This window comes from Podarcis cretensis, assembly GCF_951804945.1.
Source record: "Podarcis cretensis genome assembly, chromosome: 13".
In the NCBI taxonomy this organism is placed as follows: domain Eukaryota; kingdom Metazoa; phylum Chordata; class Lepidosauria; order Squamata; family Lacertidae; genus Podarcis; species Podarcis cretensis.
The window spans coordinates 32,012,796-32,034,723 of record NC_137182.1 but is presented as its reverse complement, the minus strand read 5'-3'; the positions used below and the strand labels follow the sequence as shown (position 1 = coordinate 32,034,723).

At 41.0% G+C, this 21,928-nt stretch overlaps 4 protein-coding genes across 7 annotated transcripts; 1 reads left to right on the top strand and 3 right to left on the bottom strand.

The window, feature by feature from the left end:
* Nucleotides 1-2,451: 2,451 nt before the first annotated feature.
* LOC307200435 (olfactory receptor-like protein OLF3) lies at nt 2,452-3,387 on the bottom strand (the record flags this gene model as incomplete). Its single annotated transcript, XM_079948980.1, has 1 exon — nt 2,452-3,387. The coding sequence occupies one exon, from the start codon at nt 3,385-3,387 to the stop codon at nt 2,452-2,454; it is 936 nt and encodes a 311-aa protein (XP_079805106.1).
* A 3,836-nt stretch (nt 3,388-7,223) lies between these two features.
* Nucleotides 7,224-13,183, top strand: LOC307200145 (olfactory receptor 6F1-like). 4 transcript variants are annotated; one of them, XM_079948547.1, is made up of 3 exons: nt 7,224-7,283; nt 9,574-9,733; nt 11,820-13,183. In XM_079948547.1, exons 2-3 carry the CDS (start codon nt 9,716-9,718, stop codon nt 12,783-12,785), a joined length of 984 nt encoding a protein of 327 aa, XP_079804673.1. In that variant the 5' UTR covers nt 7,224-7,283; nt 9,574-9,715; the 3' UTR covers nt 12,786-13,183. The 4 variants fall into 4 exon arrangements, with proteins under 4 accessions (XP_079804673.1, XP_079804674.1, XP_079804676.1 ...); XM_079948548.1 differs by lacking the exon at nt 7,224-7,283 and adding an exon at nt 7,404-7,511; XM_079948550.1 differs by lacking the exons at nt 7,224-7,283; nt 9,574-9,733 and adding exons at nt 7,404-7,511; nt 9,068-9,460.
* Nucleotides 13,184-15,025: 1,842 nt separating this feature from the next.
* On the bottom strand, nt 15,026-17,078 carry LOC307200166 (olfactory receptor 5V1-like). The gene has a single exon (XM_079948581.1). The coding sequence runs from the start codon at nt 16,769-16,771 to the stop codon at nt 15,821-15,823; it is 951 nt and encodes a 316-aa protein (XP_079804707.1). The 5' UTR covers nt 16,772-17,078; the 3' UTR covers nt 15,026-15,820.
* A 1,266-nt stretch (nt 17,079-18,344) lies between these two features.
* Nucleotides 18,345-20,488, bottom strand: LOC307200154 (olfactory receptor 10A4-like). The gene has a single exon (XM_079948560.1). It carries the CDS (start codon nt 19,739-19,741, stop codon nt 18,785-18,787), a length of 957 nt encoding a protein of 318 aa, XP_079804686.1. The 5' UTR covers nt 19,742-20,488; the 3' UTR covers nt 18,345-18,784.
* Between the last annotated feature and the right edge of the window lie 1,440 nt (nt 20,489-21,928).

Below are 21,928 nucleotides of genomic sequence, written 5' to 3'. Positions count from 1 at the left end.
CAGATGTCCTTGGGGGGGGGGGCTTCAAGCAGAAACTGAGTACAACAGTACTCTCCCCATCTGCAACTTTGTGTTTCAATGCAATGTTTCTTAGGATCCAGTGGGGGCGGGGAAGTAAAATTAAGAATAAAAGAATAAGAATAAAAACTCCCAGAACTACATAAAACACCTTTTTATTTCTACATCCTTCCTGACTTGTTCAAGGCCACCTCACACTATTTGCAACAATCGCACATGCAACAGTGTGTTCCTGCAGTCAACTCCAAAGAAAAGAAATGTGTATCTAAGCACACACACAGGTTGGAAGCCCTGTTTGGTGGCAATGCCATGTCACATGCCATGGAATGTGTTCTTCCAACACTTAGGTCACTTCCAGACAGCCTCAGTACTTAGCAATCATGCTGATTTCTCAGCATATGGCATTTAAAACAATGCTTCTTCAACATAAGGAAAAATACATATTTAAAACATGTTGAGGAAATTACAATGTGACCACAAAACCAATCTCAAGTGTTGTGATTGTGAAGGGATATTGCATATCTCTCTTCAACCCTTTTCTGCTTACTAAGTGTAAATAAGTGGAATATTATTGTCATGATGATCATCCGTTACAAAATTTGGGTGGACCTCATAGTTGGAAAAAAGAAACATGGCAATGATTTATGTATACTCAGCAAAATTCCCAGCTATACAACATGCAATAGTGTACGGGGACTGGAATCCATCAGTCTCTGGAGTACATTAGTTTCCAACCCATGTTAAGTTTTTAGTAATATCTTTATTTTTCTATTTACTGGATGGTAGATTAGGGCAGCTGGACACCGTCAGTGCAATCCCTGCACTGTGCAAGGTGATTCCAGGAGGGATGAAAGGTACAAATATAGTTTCCTCCTTTCCCACTCTTCAAAACCCAACATACACTTTATAACAAGTGTACAACCAGTCCCAAACCACAAGTCTTTTTGTGCAAGAGTAGAAAGTTTTAGGATTGTTGGAATTACATTATTATTCCTTTTTCTCTTTCCACCTGCAATCCCTTCTCCCCCAGTGAGGTCCAAACAAACAGTTCAGGACTGAATAGTATAGGAACTGATTTGCTAAATTACAATGAGCACTCACACTTCCATTTGTGGGCGCCCTCTGCAGGGCCGTGTACAGCAACCCCGGGCCTCATGGGACTCAGCGGCTGGTTGGGCTGGCCCACCTCCCTGTCATCAGCCATTGGGAGTTCCCGCCAAACCCCAGTTTAATCTATCAGAGCCTTGTTGGAGGTGGGGCCAGCTGAGCAGACCACAAATGGGCAGGCTTCCCATTGGTCCACTTGTGATGCATAAATAGGAGGTGGAGCCAGTGGCCCAACCCTTGTAACACTTTTCATGTGAGGAAGTTAATTGTGGGCTGGTGTTGCACACACTGCCTACCCCTGACAAGAGAAAGCCAATTACCATAGAAACACTAAGGCTGATATGGGGTATTCTCCCCAGTATATGCTGGTCCAGCTTTGAAGTAAAACTTGTCCAGGCCGCCTTTTCTTTGGACTTCTTTGGTGCACTCCAGATTGGGGAGTGCATCGAGGGTCCACCGTCATCACCTCACATGGGCTTGACGGTCATGGATATAAGCTTTTGCCACTGCAATGTGCAACTCAAAATTCGTTTGTCCAAAACCGATCAGTTAGGTAGGGGCACTACTTTAACACTAGCAACCTCCTCTCGAATTGGACCCTTGCCTGTCTCTGACACACATAAATTCATGAGAGTTGCTAAATTACAATGCACTCAATCCCACTTGTAGGTCCCTTCTTCTGCTTCTGTACACTGCTTGCTTGGCAACCAAGAGACTACCCAATCTGTGTCCAGGCTAAGTAGCAGGCTGGATCAAGGATCAGGTTCAAACTTGCAAGTTTCTCACTTGAGTGGAAAGTAAGTGATAAGCTTCATATGTGATATATGTGACAGATATGTGACAGATATAACACCACACAAAGAGCACTCATATCACCACAAAACACAAAATACAAAGACCTGAATCCTAAAATAAGTTTACTTAAGAAAGTTAACTGAAGTTCCACTTCAGCAGCTCCACTCATCACATCTCACATTGCACAGGGGCACCCCAATGAAACTTACGTTATGAGCATGATAGCAGGGAAAGGTGGGGGGAATCTATGGATATTTTTTAAAAAAATCAGGATTCAATCCTCTTCTTGTGGATTCAGTCAACACGTCCAGCTGTTAATCATCAAGTGCTGAATAATTAACACCACAGTCCTATCCAGATTTACTCTGAAGTAAGACACACTGTTTTGAATAAGATTTGCTTGGTAATAAGTGTGCATACAATTGCAGCCTTAGTGATAGGAATGCATAAGGCAATCAACCCTCAGCCCCCGCATCAAGCACTACTATACACTTTAAGACCCTATTACAATCCAAAAATGGGTCAATGTCTTTAAGTGGTGATACTTTTCCTTACCGCTTTAGATAGGGCTCCTTTTACTTCCTTGTTCCTTAGACTGTATATGATAGGGTTGAGCATGGGAGTAACCACTGCATAGAATATTGATACCATCTTGTCTTGGTTGGGTGAAGTGTTGGCTTTGGGACTCATGTAAGCAAAGATTGCTGTGCCATAGCAGAGAGTGACCACAGTCAGATGTGAGGTACATGTAGAGAAGGCTCTCTGCCGACCTTCTGAAGAGTGAATTTGTAAGATGGCACGGATTATATAGACATAGGAGAGCAGCACAACACCACAGGGAATCAACAGGACAATGACTCCTGCCACTATAATCACAATCTCATTGACAAAAGTGTTGGAGCAAGCCACTTTGATAACAGCCAGGAGTTCGCAGGCAAAATGGTTGATGGTGTTGAAGCTACAGAACTGAAGGTGCATGGTAAATACTGTCTGCACCAGAGCATTGAGGAAGCCGCCCATCCAAGAAGCCATTGCCATCTGAATATACACTCGTCTGCTCATTATCGTCATGTAATGCAAGGGATAGCAGACAGCCACATATCTGTCATAGGCCATGGCTGCTAGCAGGATAAACTCAATACCACCCAGGGACAAAGAGATGTAGAGCTGAGCCATGCAACGACTGAAAGAGATGACCTTGTGACTAGTCAGGGAATGAAGCAACAGCTGGGGCACCACACTAGTTGTATAACAGATGTCCAGGAAAGACAAATTGCTCAGGAAAAAGTACATGGGGGTGCTGAGCCGTGGGTCAATACGGATAGCCACAATGATTAGTGTGTTGCCTGTCAGGGTGACAAGATACATGGAGAGAAACACTACAAAGAGACACAAATTTACGTTTTGCTCCCTGGAGAATCCCATAAAAACAAACTCTTTGACATTTGTCTGATTGTGCTGTCCCATCATGGAGATACTTTTTTGTGCTAAGAGAATGAGAACAGAGTCGCTGTGCGAAAAGTTCAGTGTGGACTCTAAAAAGAAAGAAAAAATAGAAAATGGGATGGTTTCCTTTGCTCTTGTATATGTATTATTATTTAACCTTTAGGAAGAAAATCAATAAAAACATTTGAAAAGTAATTTTGCAAGTTATCAATTTGAATTAGGAAAGATAGAATTTATCAGTTAGCATTCATGACACTAATAACTTATCCTTCTCTCCCCCAATTCCTAGAGCCATTTTACCACTACTTAGTGTGTTTTTTAAAAGAAAAATAGGTGCTGGAACTAACCATGACATTGTGCAACATGGGGCAGCCCTCAACAGATGCTGGTTTGACAACAGCTGCATTCACTACCCATAGAGGTGCTAAAAACTACAGCAAGCTCTCTCCCTAGCTGGTATGTGGGTCACTCCTGGTTCTGGCACTGGTTAATTAAATGCGCCCCCAACTCCATTGTTCTCATAGATTCGGGCAGATGGCTAGGGCAGCTTGGAAGGGCCCTTGCACAAATGCACACACTTGCAATAGTAGAGGCCTGGCTGGAAAGCTGCTACACCAGAGACAAACTGAAGAAAAGGAAATACAAATTGGTGCAGCCCCAAAGCTTGACCAAACATGGCTAGGAGTGGCTAAGAGCTAGGTAGAGTCATAGATCTAAAAGAAGAAGAAGCGTAGACTCGTACACACGGGCCAACTTCTGTTTTGAGTGGAAATGTTCATTTTGGGCTTCTCAGAAGTACATAATAGCACAAAGTGGGAGGGAGGAGCGCTGGCCTGTAGTTGCACCAGTACCTGGGAGGTGCCAGAACTGCACTCTGGCGCTCTCTAACTGAGAAAAAGCACTGCCACAACTTTAGTATTTTCCTCAGTACATAACAATGCAAGGCTATCATCACACAGCCCCCACTGGAGGATTTGTTGTGCTGTTTTAAAAAAAAAAAAAATGTTGACCAGGTAAAAATAAGTGGATATCCCTTGGAGCATATACATACCACTTGGAGAAAAGCCTGAAACATAAGTGATATGGCAAGCATGAGATAATTTACAATATGAACATTAGGACTGAGGTTAGATTGTTACCTTTATAAAAGTATTTATAAGCCTCCAGCTAATAGGTAAAATGTTGTTCTGGTTTACTCCAATAATAGAATAAAATAATTTAAACAAAACAGCAAAAAAATCAGATCTGAGTTACTAATAAGAAATACAATCAAGTCTCTAAAAACGTTTGGTGAAACAAAAACATTTTCAGGACACAGTTAAATATCAAAATTGTAGGTGCCTGATTTTGATGGCAACAGTGTTCTAAAATACTGGTGGCAGTATATTGGATGGGCCACAATAGTGCCGTGTGTTTTCCAAACTCTTTGTCTCTGTCTATCCATCTCACTCACTCACTCACTCACTCACTCACTCACTCATCTACAGGAACCACTTAAAAAACAACAACCTTTTTTCAGCATTTTTGGGTGAGTGGGGGTGGGGCAGGAGGCACAAATGTGGGCAAACATATCCATGGGGCTTCTTCATTGCCAAGACATCATGGAAGGCTGGACACATCTATCTATCTATATCTATCTATCTATATCTATCTATCTAGGTAAAGGTAAAGGTACCCCTGCCCATACGGGCCAGTCTTGACAGACTCTGGGGTTGTGCGCCCATCTCACTTAAGAGGCCAGGGGCCAGCGCTGTCCGGAGACACTTCCGGGTCACGTGGCCAGCGTGACATCGCTGCTCTGGCGAGCCAGAGCCGCACACGGAAACGCCGTTTACCTTCCCGCTGGTAAGCGGTCCCTATTTATCTACTTGCACCCGGAGGTGCTTTCGAACTGCTAGGTTGGCAGGCGCTGGGACCGAGCAGCGGGAGCGCACCCCGCCGCAGGGATTCGAACCGCCGACCTTTCGATCGGCAAGTCCTAGGCGCTGAGGCTTTAACCCACAGCGCCACCTGCGTCCTTCTATCTATCTATCTATCTATCTATCTATCTATCTATCTATCATCTATCATCTACCTATCGGAAGGAATCGGAAGGGGGGTGTCTGTGTGTGTGTGTGTGTGTGTGTGTGTGTGTGTGTGTAAAACTGCCCAGTGAAGACTAAGCATGTTCAGTGTCCACAGAATGCTTTTTGACTGCTTACTGCTGGAACAACCCACTACAGATTGAGAACATACTGTGTATGTGTGTAAAATGCACAGTAATAAAAGCTTTTCAGATATTATTGTAGTTTGAACTAGAAAGCAGCAACTATTTTAAAAAAGTAAGAAGAATAAAGTTCTCTCAGTTAAATCCCATCTCATTCCTCCCACCACTTCTTACCTTCACAGGTGCAACCCTGCTGCAGAAAGAAAATTTGTTTCAGCATAGGAGACATTTAAGAACATCTGAATTCCTCCCAGAAAAACTAATTGAGTAATGTAAAGTGTGTTGGACAGATGCTGGTCCCCAATGGGCAATTAACTATGAAACAACTTGAACTGAAGTTGGGAACTGCAGCATCAAAGCCTTCAAATACCATTCATTCATTCATTCATTCATTCATTCATTCATTCATTCATAACTGCTTTATACTTCACATTTAACAATACAAATTGTTCTAAAAGTGGCTTACAAGTAAAAATAAAATTCAATGATATGAAGGACAATATCACAAAGAAATACTTTAAAACTGTCAGGAGAGACCTTCTTGTAATTCCATTGTATGATGCAGTGGTACAAGAAGGGGCCTTTTTTGTGGTTGTGTATTCCTTTCTGGAATGTCCACTCCATGAAAATGCATCTGGCACTGATTTCTGATGGTGGTTAAATATGCTCCGTTTACTTCTGGTTTTCAGAGGAGGATAGGCAATGTTGCCAGTAGGCATTTGAATGTTACCTGATATATTTGAAACTGTTATTGTGCATTTTTAATGTTTTAAAATTGTTGTTTTTTAAACAAAACAAAACACAAAACACTGGTAATTGGTTGATATAATTAGTGTTAACTTGTTTTGATGTTTATGTTGGTATTCTCTTGAAATGATCTCATCTCCATGTGATGAAAGGCATATTTATAAATCTAAATAAAGGAATAAAAACTCTTCAGGATCCTTTCCATAACTGGTGGTACCTGACCCTCTGAAAGGAGGTAGAACAGGACCTCTACTATTTGTGGTCATTCCCCATTTCATAGGACCACATTCACTGATCATAGTTCATGGATGCTGAGACCTGGAATCCTGCAACCTCGAGAGAACACAGGTACTCCATTATTGTTCTGAAGTATGAGTGTCTTGTTCAGGAAAAATAACAATGTGTGCTATTCCTGACCAGTGGTAGATGAACTGCTTTTCAGGCAGAAGGTTCCATGTTCAATCTCCAGATATCTCATCAGATATAACAATACCACTAAGAAATTCAGGAACTCTTTATTTCCAGCAGGAGTGCAAAATCTAAATGACAAATCAGTTGATTTTAAACCTCCCACTGATTAAATTTTATTAGGATCTTTTTGTTTTGGTATACAAAATGTACATTATTTTTAATACAGATTCTGGGGGAAATTTAAAGTAGTGCTAAAGAGATCTACTCCACCAGCACAAGCAAACAAATCTTCTAATATGCAATGATAGCACCACCAAAATATCCTCAGATGATGCAAGGGCCTAGGCAGGAATATGTAGGGAAAGGCACACACTTTTAGGTACCTAGGTCCTAAACCATTTAGGGTTGTGTAGGTAAGATTGCTGGCTGAGCCACTTACTGGAAGTGATCACTGTGACTCTGGTAAGTGAGACTTCAGGGAGAAGGTAGGAGGTGCTTTCCCAACTGCTTTCCCCCAACTGTCTAAACCTCTGGCTAAGCCTTTTAAAAACAGGTAGGCTCCATCTCTGGGCTTTTCTATTGGTCTACCTATTAACCCTTCCTCTCCCCCTGTACAGGCATTTCCAAAAGAATGGGCAAAGGCACACCCACTCTCTTGGGGGCACACAAAAAATTTAAAGGGGAAAAAATGGATGTACATTTCCAAAATATAGGCTAAAAAACAAATAAATTAAAACCTACATACAGCAACAGTGTTTTCTGTTGTGTAGGCTCCTATGATGTAAGTACCTAGTAGGCCTGCTAGCCTACTCCCTAAAATATCACCATCACTATTAATATACAGTGGTACCTCAGGTTAAGTACTTAATTCGTTCTGGAGTTCCGTTCTTAACCTGAAACTGTTCTTAACCTGAAGTACCACTTTAGCTAATGGGGCCTCCCGCTGCTGCCGTGCCGCTGGAGCCCGATTTCTGTTCTTATCCTGAAGCAAAGTTCTTAACCTGAAGCACTATTTCTGGGTTAGCAGAGTGTGTAACCTGAAGCGTATGTAACCTGAGGTACCATTTTACTTCTTCTTAATTGTATTTCAATATTAATAAACTTCTTAATTGTATTTCAGTTCAACAATTACTTTGATAAAATACATATTTTGTTATGTGCAAATGGCTTTAGATACCTATTAGGTCCATAAATTACCACGTCGCATATATTCAACACAAAAAGCAGCAACAATTTGTTGTTGACGAAGGACAACTGGACATATAAAGGGCCCTATTACCTTCAGTAACTTAGGGTCTCATCAAACCTAAATCCGGCCCTGGTCCCAAGCCAAGCTCAGCTGAATACATGCCAGTATAACTTGCTCATCCTGATATAGCAGGGGCTCAGGTGAAGTTGGCTGAGATGAGGCCATTGTAAGTCCTCAGAAGAGGCATTATGGGGGTGAAACCAGAGAAGGGGGAATTTGACTACAGTAGATCCTAAGCCCATTCAGCTATGTCAGATGATATGGCAACCTGGCATAGAACACTTTTTCAAAGCCTTGTTTTTCCCTTTCCCAAGCTCAGTGGAGCAACAGTAGCCCAACCGGCTGAACTTTCACCTTTGTTAAGGTAAAGGTAAAGGTACCCCTGCCCGTACGGGCCAGTCTTGACAGACTCTGGGGTTGTGCGCCCATCTCACTCAAGAGGCCGGGGGCCAGCGCTGTCCGGAGACACTTCCGGGTCACGTGGCCAGCGTGACAAAGCTGCATCTGGCGAGCCAGCACAGCACACGGAAACGCCGTTTACCTTCCCACCAGTAAGTGGTCCCTATTTATCTACTTGCACCCGGGGGTGCTTTCGAACTGCTAGGTTGGCAGGCGCTGGGACCGAGCAGCGGGAGCGCACCCCGCCGCGGGGATTCGAACCGCCGACCTTTCGATCGGCAAGCCCTAGGCGCTGAGGCTTTTACCCACAGCGCCACCCGCGTCCCTTTCACCTTTGTTACTTTATACCTAATCAACTTACACTGGCTTGCATTACACCATCTTCTTGTGCAAAGGATTGTTCCTCTTAGTTTTGGCCCTCAGCCACTACTCCACATTGGCTCATTTACCTTCGTTTTCCATTCCCCAAACTCTTAAATTGATTGGCTCTCAGGAGATACACATGCACACCAAACACTATGATATTTTGGTAAACTTCAAGAAATCACCACATCAGACTGAATAAAGTGCAGAGAATATTGGGCTCACTTCATATTAATTTACTAGGTCTATTTTCAAATCATTTCTCCCCCACCCCAAGACTTTTTAAACTATATTTTTAGAATCATTGAATACATTTCTTTTATTAGTTCCTAGAGAATTTTATATTTTACTCCTGCAAAGCCCAGCTTCAGCAAGAAGGTCAAGAACATGGGTAGGCAAACTAAGTCCCAGGGGCTGGATCCGGACCAATCGCCTTCTAAATCCGGCCCTGGACGGTCTGGGAATCAGCGTGTTTTTACATGAGTAGAATATGTCCTTTTATTTAAAATGCATCTCTGGGTTATTTGTGGGGCATAGGAATTCATTTTTTTCTTCAAAATATAGCTCGGCCCCCTATGAGGTCTGAGGGACAGTGGACCGGCCTCCTGCTGAAAAAGTTTGCTGACCCCTAGTCAAGAAGTATAGAAGAGACAACGAAATAAGAAGACTATTGCTGTTATATTTGGTTTTTTGGTTCCTAAGCAAACTCGTCCAAAAAGGTATGTTCTGTTTTTCATCTATAGCAGTCCAGTGGTATTTGCCATCCAAAACTATCTAATACCAGTGCTACAAAAGTGACTCCTGTTATGTATAGCATCTTGCCTCCTTTCAGGTCTGGCTGCAAACAGCAGAAAGATCTGGAATTTGTCAGGGCCCCAACAGTGCCAAAGGGTGAATCACTCCAACACCACTGCAATTGTGACATTTCACATTTAATCCAAGAGGGACAGCAACAGTGAAAATTCCTACCCTGCATGGCTCACCTTTTTCAGGTAAATGCTTGTCACTGAGATACCTCTACCTAACATGTCCCCAGATCCTAGAGCCAGTACTGCCTACCTTGAATCTTTTTTGATGACAGTCATACCTCGGGTTGCGAATGTGATCTGTGCAGGAGGCACATTCGCAACCTGCAGCGTTCACAACTTGCAGCGCTGCGTCTCTGCATGCACGTGACGTCATTTTGCGCTTCTGCATGCAAGAGCACTGAAACCCGGAAGTAACCCATTCCGGTATTTCTGGGTTTGGTGCGGTCCGCAACTCGAAAATGCGCAATCCGCAGCATTCGTAACCCGAGGTATGACTGTAATGTTCACAGAGTATCCAAGTGGCTGTATCTCTATCTTGTTACAGGTAGAAGTCTGAAGGATATTGACAAGTCTTCTTTCTCTCAGACCTGAAATTTGAACCTGGAGATGTAGACAGTTTTGGAGACATAACCCTCCTGGATTGCACCTACCTTCTATAAATTGAATATTCATAAATGGTCAACTTTATGCTTTTGCCTAATGCTATCATAAATACTGTTTTTATTGGGTTTATTATTATTATTATTAATACCCCACCCACCTGTCTGGGTTTCCTTTTTGAAATGGAGTCAGTTATTTAGTGCACTCTCTTGAAACATGCTACATCAGACCATTGGTCCAGCTAGCTCAGCACTGTGAATGCTGACTATTGGAGACTGAATCTGGGACTTTCAAAGGAGGAAGAAGATGGGTTGGGGATGACCAAGGTTATTTGGGGATTACTCAGCTAGTGTCAATACTCTTTAACTGAACCTATGTTAAAGTCAAGATGTCATACAACAGATGACATCCTACCACACAGTAAAAAGAAAAAGGCTAAGGTGATTTTGCTAGGGATATTGTTAATCAACAGGAGAGATGTTATTTTAAAAGGAGGAGGAGGAGGAGGAGAACACACAGAGAGAAAGTCCTGCTGACACATCTTGAGCACACAGAGAAAAGAAATAAGCCTAAACTTCCATGTGCAAAGGCAGATTAAGTAACATTGTACCAAATATCAGGGAGGAAAAATATAATGGTTGCAGTTTTCAATGAATCAGTTCCAGGCTAACTTGCTTGTAGATTCTATTTTTAAATAAAAATAACACAAGGAAATGAAAGCAAATGAAGCTTCCTTTTGTTTTTGCCATGGCACAGTCCTGGGGAAAACACCTTACTTCCAGGTGTTAACAATACCTCAAAGGATCTCATCATTGTCTGATATCATTGCCAACATTTATTTCTTATTGTGCCACTTGAAATATTTCATATAAAGCAGAAATAAGATATGGTTAATACAGTGGTACCTCGGGTTAAGAACTTAATTCGTCCCAGAGGTCCGTTCTTAACCTGAGGTACCACTTTAGCTAATGGGGCCTCCCGCTACCGCTGTGCTGCCACACCGCTGTCGCATGATTTCTGTTCTCATCTTGAAGCAAAGTTCTTAACCCAAGGTACTATTTCTGGGTTAGTGGAGTCTGTAACCTGAAGCATCTTTAACCTGAAGCGCCTGTAACCCGAGGTACCACTGTATTGTATTAGTGAGAAATGATTACCTTCTGAGATAACCAATTTTTTAAAAAATGTTTATTGATTTATCATAAACATATGCACAAAGTAACACATAAACATATAAACCATAACGGAACCATACACAGAGCATAATGAGCTTAAAAAAAGACAGAGATGCAGTTACATATACCTACGTTTTTAAGATGAGTCTATAAAGTACAGCTACAATGAGAAGTGAGTTATTGAACATTGAAACTGTTCAGTTTGGCTTGAACCCAGAAAGCAGGTCTATGTCTAACCAGACTTTCAGATAGCACAATCAAATATTTGATCTACATTTAGAGAATGAACCCTTCACTGGTGGTGGAGGAGTGTTGATTAATTTATTAAAGTTTTGATTTGCTAATCTCCTAATTTCTCAGATGTTTCAACCAAACCTCCAAGTTCACCTCAGCATTTCACTTGACTAACATTGACCATATAATTAAAATGTGAGAAGGCAGTGCAAACATTTATAGCTCACTATCACCATGACTGCTTATTCACATTTGTTTTCTAGATGGAAGATGACACAGTCTTGGAGCAGTTAAATTACACAGGAGTAACAACATTCATCATTGCTGGTTTCACAGGTACTAAGAAGTTACAAGTTATATATTTCATCACATTCCTTCTCATATATCTCCTTACACTTGGGGGAAACATCATCCTGCTTATCACACTAAAGACAGAATCGAGTCTCCACACACCGATGTGCTTCTTCCTGAGCAATCTAGCTATCCTGGAGATTGGTTACACCTCAGTCACTCTCCCTAAACTTCTGGCAATATCCTTAGGAAGATCTAAGGCTATCTCTCTAACAGCATGTCTTGTGCAGTCATATTTCTTCTTCTTTCTGGGTTCCACAGAGTGCTTCCTACTTGCTGTTATGGCTTATGACCGTTATCTTGCCATATGCAACCCACTGAGATACTCAACACTGATGTGCAGTAGAATGTGTATCTACTTAGCTTTAGCTTCCTGGGTGACTGGATTCCTAAATCCTTGCCCATCTACCATCTTAGTTGGCAGGTTGCACTTCTGCAGCAACATCATTGACCATTTCTTCTGTGATGTCCCTCCACTGCTCAGCCTGTCATGTACTAACACATACATCAGCAGAACCATCATCTTCATCAGTTCAGCTGTCATAGTATTAGGAACTTTTCTGTTGACCATGCTTTCTTATGTCTGCATCCTGGCAACCCTCCTAAGGATGTCCTCAGCAAAAGGACGGCAGAAGGCCTTTTCCACCTGCACTGCCCACTTGACTGTAGTTTCACTCTACTATGGAACCGTTATCTTCATATATGTCAACCCCACAGGCCAGAACTCAATGGAAGTTAACAAGGTGGTCTCATTTATCTACAGTGTGGTGACCCCCATGCTCAACCCAATCATCTACAGTTTGAGAAATGAAGATGTTAAGAAAGCTTTAAAAAAAATGATGCTTAGGAGATTCTGCCCTGGAAGACAAACATTTTAGAAACAGAAGCTTGGCTTTAATGTGATTTAATAATTTATAGAAGTTAACTGAAAGTTGCTCCAAAATCTCCCTCTGGTTGGGCAATCTAAGACTGTGCACATCCTTAAAAATAACGAAGTACACTATCTATTTAGAAATCTTGAGTTTGTTTGTTTGCTTTTCCTCCTCTGTTTAGAATTCCCAGGCAACACTGGGCACTTTCTGCTAGTTAATTTATATGCTTAATCTGTGTATATTCATAGTTACTGTATTCCTAATGTGAGCTGATAGTAGTAGTCGTTCTTGTAGTTCTTCTTTTTTGCTTTCTTCTTTCTTTCTCTCTTCCTCTCCCCTTCTCTATGTTAAATTTTCAAATAAAAAATCAGTTTAAAATTATTGGCTCATTTTTTGAGATTAAAGGGAACATATAGCACATAATGTCTAGGAAGTCCTAAAAGGCATGCAAAGTCTTAGATATGTGGGACAACCTACTGGGTGATTAGAACTCCAGTTTTTGCTGCCTTTCTGGTATTGGGTTGGGGGGTTGTTCTTGCATCCTGCACCTTTGAAGACAAAATGTGTGTCTGATGGGCTGACTTCAGATTGGAGAGTCACAAGTCACGCAGGCTTGCCCTGAACTGCTGCTGAGAAATCCAGACTGCTATGGAAATTATTACTACTACTAATCCTCCATTACAGTTATTACCATGCTGTCACACAAGACTCCTAGTGCTCCCAGGAGCTCTACTCATCTGCCCCACACCATCTTGGTACTCATTCAAAGATCCTCTCCAACTTTACAGATCCTTCTTTTTCTATAGATGCTCAGTGGAAGATCAGTGGGGAATTGCCTATAACCTGCTTGACATTGAAACCACTGCAGTTTTGTATATTATGTGAATTGGTGAGAGATGGTTCACTGAGGTATATGTGGCCCAGTTTAGGTCAATATGTTTTCACTTGCATATTCTGTGTAATATCAACCCAAGACTAAGCTGGTGTTGTAGGGATGCGGCAGCAAAGTATCTATCTTAGGTAAAGGTAAAGGGACACCTGACAGTTAAGTCCAGTCGCGAACAACTCTGGGGTTGTGGCGCTCATCTTGCTTTATTGGCTGAGGGAGCTCGTGTTTGTCCACAGACAGCTTCCAGGTCATGTGGCCAGCATGACTAAGACTAACACGGAAACACCATTTGCCTTCCCGCTGGAGTGGTACCTATTTATCTACTTGCACTTTGACGTGCTTTCGAACTGCAAGGTGGGCAGGAGCTGGGACTGAGCAATGGGAGCTCACCCCCGTCGTGGGGATTCAAACCGCTGACCTTCTGATGAGCAAGCCCTAGGCTCTGTGGTTTAGACTACCATTCTACCACTAATGGCATTCAATATCCATTTGCCTTCGAGTGGTTTCAGATATGCTCCTGGAAAGCATCCAGACATGGCCAGGAATGCGTTCTGCTACTATAGTGTTGACATAGCAAGTATTAATTCATGCTTTTGTATTATTTAGAGTAGCATTGGTACTGTATATATGAAAGTTTTGATATTTCTCTCTCATTAGAAACATTCCTGTATTAATAAAGCAGAATGTAAAATATAGTAGTCAGATCTTTATGTATTTCACATATTAACAGACATCATTAGTGACCATCTTCAACCATGAAGTAATAGTATGGATGTTGCTTGTTTATTTTCATTTCATCTATGAAACATCTTTCCATGAAACATCTCAAAGCCATTAAAAATAAAAATGTCATAAAAAACATCATTCAAAACATCAAAAATAAAAACACATGCATAAACTATTTCAAATGCAATAGAGATACTGACTGGGATTAGAATTTCTACTTGAAAGCCTTCATGCGGAAGGCAGGTATTCAGCACATGGTAAAAAGGCAGTAGAGATGGTTCTTAGAATCACAGAATTGTAGAGTTGGAAGGGATCCCGAGAGCCATCTAGACCAATTTCCTGCAATGCAGGAATCTCAACTAAAGCATGCCTGATAGATGGCCATCCAACTTCTGCTTAAAAACCTCCAGTGAAAGAGAGCGCACAGCTTCCTAAAGTAAACTCTTTCACTGCTGAACAGCTCTTACTGTCACAAAGCTATTCCTGGTGTTTAGTCAGAATCTCCTTTCTTGTAACTTGAAGCCATTGGTTTGAGTCCTACTCTCCAGAGCAGGAGAAAACAAGCTTGCTTCTTGTCTGATATGTAATGGGAGAGAGTTCCAAAGGGTGGGTGCTGCCACCCTAAAGGTTCTGTATCATGGAAAATGAACCTCCTGAAGAGATTGCATCTGCAGAAGGCCTATAATCTATGCTTGCAAAAGAATTTCACAACAAATGCCCAGGGAGAGGAATTTCATGGTGAATGGTTCAGCACTGCAACTCAGCCCACTGTTTTTCTCTTCCAAACAGTACTGCACACTACTTTTCAGACTTTCATAGAATCATAGAATCATGTAATTGTAGACTTGAAAGGTACCCCAAGGATCATCTAGTCCAACCCCCATTGATGACAGATGGCAACCCAACCTCTGCTTTATAATCTCCAAGGAAGAAGAGTCCACAACCTCCCAAGTATACCATGTTCTCAGACTTTGGTCCTTTGCCAAATATCAAAACATAAAAATCAGCCCATTGGGACAGATCTTTCAGTGTAGGTGTGTTAAACTATGGAACTCACTCCCGCAGGAGGTACTGCTGACCACCAACTTGGATGGCTTTAAAAGTGGATTAGACCAGTTCATGAAAGAGAGAGCTATCAATGGTTACTAACCATGATGTCTATGCTCCACCTCCACAGCTGGAGGCAGCAAAGACTGCAAATTCTAGTTGCTGGAAACCACAGAAGGGGAGAGTCCTTTTGTGCTCATGTTCTGCTCCCTGGTTTCCCACAGGCATCTAGTTGGCCACTGCGAGAACAGTGTACTAGATGAGCTACTGGCCCAATCTGACAAGATTATTCTTATATTCTTACGTCTTTATAGTGATAGTATGGGTCTTCAGATCTCTTCAACTGATCTTCAGGTCCTTGAGGTTTCAGTTAAAGAATCTAAATTCCAAGGGAAGGTATTCTCAGCAGAAACTTTCTCATTGCCAGCTTCACTTCCTTGTTCCGTAGGCTGTAAATAATTGGGTTGAGTGTTGGCGTTAAGAGACTGTACAAAACCCCCACAAGCTGATCCCTTTCAAGTGAGTAGCTGGAGGTAGGACGGACATATGTAAATATGCTGGAACCATAGAACAGAATCACAACTGTGAGATGGGAAGCACAGGTGGAAATGGCTTTGTGGCGCTGTCCTTTCTGGCGGCTGCTTAAAATGGCATGAAGGATGAATGTGTATGAGACCAGGGTGAAGAAGAAAGGGCTAAGGCCTACAAACACACCCACTGTAAGAAGGGTTGCCTCATTGACTGACGTGTCAGAGCATGAAATACTCAACAATGGTGGAATATCACAGAAAAAATGACTAATTCCATTAGATTGGCAGAAAGACAGGCGAAATGTGAGTGTTGTGTGGAGAGAAGCATTGAGGAAGCCACAAGTCCAGGATATAGCAGCCAACTGAAGGCAAATATATTTATTCATGAGTTTTGTATAGCCCAATGGATGGCATATGGCAAAATAGCGGTCCAGAGCCATAGAAGCCAGAAGGAATCCTTCGGTGCCCACCAAGGCAACAAGGAAAAACAACTGTGCAGCACAAGCCATGAAGGAAATGACTGGGGATTCAGCCCAGAGATCTGCTAGCATTTTTGGTACTGTCACAGAGATGTAGCAGATGTCAAGGAAAGAGAGGTTGCCAAGGAAGAAATACATGGGGGTGTGTAGGGACCGATTTAACACAGTCATGGTGAGTATGAGTGAGTTTCCCAAGAAGCAGACAGTATACATAGTGAGGAACAGGATGGCAAGGAAGGTCTTTCCTTGTGTGATATTTACAAATCCTAGGAGTATGAATTCCAAGATGCATGTTTCATTCTCAGAGGAAGTTGATCTCATGGTGTTTAATCTGAATATTACAAATGCAAGAATATTTCAGTCATTTCAATGTCATGCAGCAAAAATTTATCCTATATAGATATTTTTAGTGTTACATATAAAGCTGCACTAAAGCTGCACTATTTCTATATTCTTAAAGGGAGCTAACTTGTAGCCTGTTGGCATAAATTGACAACCTGCAGGTTTTTACTTAAGAAAGTGATCCAACTGATTATCCAATTGATAATAATTGATAATAATTGATTATTCAATTGATAATAATGTTTGCAGATTGATCTTGATTAAAAATACTTCTTTGAGTGACCTTGTTTTTGCTTTAGCTATAGATGGAGCAGTGCCCTCTAGATCTTGTTGGACTACAACTATCATCATAGTTTTCAGACCTAGCTGAATCATAGTTTTCAGACCTAAGTGCAGAAAGGATTGCAGGCTAAAGATGCAATTCTATATTCACTTTACATGGGAATAAGCCTCACTGAATGTAACAGGACTTTGTTCTGAGTTGCATTAATAGGATTGAAGTCCATCTAACAAGAACATTGTCTACTGATCCTTTTCTGGTGTCAAAAAGAAAGAAACAAGCACTTACTTTTGGAGGACTGCTGATCACTGTAGGTAAAGGATATGGTCAACCTATCCTATTTAATGCAGCTATGAAATAGCTAGGGATGTCCAATTCCAGAAGCGCGTGCTCTCTCTCTCTCTCTCTCTCTCTCTCTCTCTCTCTGTGTGTGTGTGTGAGAGAGAGAGAGAGAGAGAGAATGATTCTCATCTTAAAGGATTTTAAAGTGTGCAGACATGATACCCCATTGGCATCATTATTTGAAGCAAATCATTGTCCCCAGAGAAGTTGAAACTGCTGCTTTGGGGGGAAAAATCGGGTTTCTCCTATGGGGCCAAAATGATTAATTATAAAGCAATATTGCACTTCCATTATCTAAGATTCTGCACATCCATGAGTTAGTAAACAGAACAATGTATTTCTTTTATTTATCATTAAATTTATATTCCCCCTTTCCCACAATGGAACTCATGGCAGCAAACAACAAGCCAAAAAATAATAAGTTGGTGTATGTGTGTACACACACACACACACACACACACACACACACACACACTACATCACAGAGAAAGACAATGCAGCTTTCCAAAGCAAAGTCGTAACATGCAGGTATAGATAACTGTGAGCAGGTATCATAAATTGTAGTCGAGTTCTCACAAAGAGAATATTAAGAAGTAAACCTTTAGCTGGACTGTATCACTTCTATCTTCTGGTGGTGCTAGAGATGACAGATTGCAGGTTCTTCTTCTTCTTCTTCTTCTTCTTCTTCTTCTTCTTCTTCAAAAACAAACTAACAAACAAACCTTCCACAATGAATATGTCTGAGAAAACGTTAGTGTGTACACTCCTAGCAAAAATGCCCCCCCTTTGTTCAAGGAATATTTGTAAGGATCATCAAACCTTATACCAATCTGAAAAGGTGCCATTCAGAAATAGCTCATGACAATACTGTCTGTCAGAACTAGGTCTATGAGTAAATATATCTTAAATATTTATTAACCAAAGTTTTCAAACATTTTATTATCAATTAAAGTGCAACCATCCAAGTCCTTTGCTTTTTTTCAACACCTTATTTGCCAACTGAACTAAATTTCTCCTATACCTCCAGTAGTGGATTTATATACGGTACATGAAACTTTTTTCATGCAAAAATAAAAAGTAAAAGCCCCTTCGCAATACACAATGAGCATGTCAGAGAGTTGGCTTGAGCCAACCTTCATGTAATATTGTGCCATTCAGAAACAGTTTAATACTCCTCTACAATTGTTCAGACACACAGACTATGAGTGTATATAGGCTTAATATCTATTAACAAGAGTTTTCAAATATTTTATTTTCATGTTACAACTTTCAAACTTTTTTCAAATTTTTAAAATAAGAATGGCATTCTGTGACAAATGATTAAACTGTTAGGGCTTAAAACAACTCTCCCTACCCAGTTACTCAAATGTTCAATTAGTTGAGTCTTGGGCAGAGAAGATTCTTGTAACTGTCTTCTTAAATGTTCCTTTTACTTCTTTATTTCTTAGGGTATATATTATGGGGTTTAAAGCAGGTGTCACAACAGTGTACATAAGAGAAATCATCTTGTCACTCTCCGGAGTGTAGCTGGACTTGGGCCTTAAGTAGGCAAAAAGGGCTGTCCCATAGAATAATGTCACTACAGTGATGTGTGAGGAGCAAGTGGAAAACGCTTTCCTCCTTCCCTCTGCAGAAGGAAGTCTGAGAATGGTTGAAATTATACGGATATAGGAGAGGATGATCAGCAGGAATGGACTCATGATGAAAAGGACAGACACTGTCATAACAACAATTTCATTTTTAGTGGTGTCTGTGCATGCCATTTTCACCAGTGGTGGGATATCGCAGAAAAAGTGTTGAATGCGTTTAGAACCACAAAATGGTAAGCTGAAGATCCATGTTGTTTGAGCAACTTCCACTGAAATGCCAATAATCCATGATGTGGCTGCCAGCTGTGTACATACTTGGTGGTTCATGATGACTGTGTAATGCAAAGGATGAGATATGGCAACATAGCGATCATATGCCATGGCTGCCAGAAGGCAGCATTCTGTCAGCCCCAAGATGGTGAAGACATACATCTGGGCTGCACATCCAGCTTTAGAAATGCTTTTATGCTCTGTTAACAAATGTATCAGCATCTGGGGCACCACACTTGTGGTGTAACACATTTCTAAGAATGATAGGTTCACCAGGAAGAAATACATTGGTGTCTGAAGAGAAGGGTTGAGTTTTACAAGCAGAATTATGAGCAGGTTCCCAACTAAGGTGATCATGTATGTTGCCAGAAAAATGAAAAACAGCAAGATTTGCAGTTCAGCTAAGTCTGAAAACCCTACAAGGATGAATTCATTAGGATTGGTCTGGTTCTCTCCTATGTCTTCCATAGAATGGATATCCTATATGGAAGAGGAATAGATTGATACTGGGCATTAATTAGATCAAATAAGTATAGTATAGTTACTCAAATACATTGTTTTATTACAGTCCAAAGACCCACAAAAAAAATTCAGAACCAAAATGCAGGAGAGATACAAAGAAAAGATACCAAGACAGTTACTATGTTTTATCCAGGGCATGTTGATTTCTTTTTCTTATTACCTCTGAGAATTTTTTTGCCACGGTCAGGGTAATATCATTTGACTTAACTTTGAGAAGACACTCGCGATGGAAGATTTCAGAAATGGGCAAGTGTGGAGGATTCCAAGGAGGAAATTGCAAACACTTTGCTCCTCTGTCATTGTTTTGCTTGCTGCAGCACTATGGTAAATTAATCTCTTTAATGGCTTAGCATTTCCTCTCAATCCAGACCTTATGTGTAAACACCATATAATGTATTTGTTTGCCATCACTCAACTAGCCATTACACAGAGACGGAGGCCTAACTCAGCCTTTTTCAGGAGCGCCAGCTAGTGGGAACCGAGGGACCTTGGGTCTCCCCCCAAAAAAAATTAATAAGGGGGCCATGCCCCCTGAAAATCCCACAGTGACATGCTCATGCCACGTGTGCAAGCTGTGTGGTGTGTGCGTGTGACGTGAGCACATTGCATGGAGCCAGCCCCCTCAGTCGCAAGGGCAAGCCTGTGTGCTTGGCCTTTCCCCTTGATTCTTGCTTTAACAAGGTTTAATTTTTTTCATTATCTGGAAAAAACCTCATCCATTCTTTATGAGTTTAAAGGGGTAAAGATAAAGGTAAATGGTGGCCACTTATAGCTGGCAGGTTCCTGCAAAATATGACTGCATATGGATATAATTGTGTTCCAGGACTTGTTATTGACTGCTTTGTTGCACATCCATGGAATCTTGATCTTATTATTCATATCATTATTTTTAGCAACATTTTCTTTCTTAAATTGTGGATCATATGATGTGAAATGGGCAAACCATTGTATCTCCCAAGCATCTGTAGTTTTACATGGAATAATATAAATTATTATTATTATTATTATTATTATTATTATTATGAAGGAACCAACTGTACTGCAAACTGAGAGCCAAACTCCAAATGTTGCACAAGATCAGTAACCCTAATCCTAAATTAATCTTCCTATGTCTCACACCACCACCACCCCAAAAGCAGTGATGGAGAGGAGTGTCGCCTTAGACAGGAGTTGTAGTATTGGGGGATGAGGACTAAGCCATTCCACTCACACCATTTCCTCAGTTTAAAGCTAAACCCCTAGCACTGTTATTACATGGGGCTCAAATTTGGACAGGCACTCACCTTGGATCAGTTTGTTGTCCATACCTCCCAATCAACTATAATTGTGCAACTTGATTTTTCTTGTATGTGATTGAATACCACCTCAAATAAAAACAGTCCAGAAGAGTTGCTGATAAGCACACAAAAAATACTATAAATTATTTATGCTTAGTCAGAAGTGTGCAATAGGAAGCACACAGATATGCACAAGTTGATTCTCTTAACTCTTTTCATTTTACTACAAATTAAGGAAGAGTGTCCAGATCTTCTTAACCCACAAATTAGACAAAACTGCTGTCATTGAGATGTAACAAACCAACCTTATTCTTACTTTACGCAAGAAATAACCACTCTTTCTTCCTTTGAAGTAGCACACTGCGATGCTGCAAACAAATACATGTTAATTTATATCTTCCCATCCTTGATGTAACTAAATTCTTTAGAAAAGCTTTTGGGAATGTTCCACTAATTAATCATTGGGGTCTAGAGAAGTTGCAAAATATTTACACAGTAAATATGAATGATGAAATAAGTGGGTGAAAAGAAGTTACCTCTAGAGATGTGAGAAATTACAAATGGCTTACATAAATCCCAACATTTTAAGGCATTTAAGACAGTTTATCCATACAATTAAAAATTCACCCATCTGAAAAAAAAAAATGTGCAGGAAAATAGTTGGGGGTGGTGGCTTTCAGCATCTATAAACCATGTTACATTGATTAGAATAAAATGAATGAAGTTGGTAAAACAACCAACAGTTTGAATGCCATACAGGTACTCCCGGTTCCACCCAACATTGTGGGTGCCCACTGCATGTGTTTGATTTCATGTGTGCCTCACACATGATATCACATGGCAGAAGGAGGCCCGA

Bases quoted from the DNA above. Each gene is read 5' to 3' on its own strand.
- LOC307200154 (XM_079948560.1), bottom strand. From the start codon at position 19,741: ATGGAAGACATAGGAGAGAACCAGACCAATCCTAATGAATTCATCCTT.
- LOC307200166 (XM_079948581.1), bottom strand. From the start codon at position 16,771: ATGAGATCAACTTCCTCTGAGAATGAAACATGCATCTTGGAATTCATA.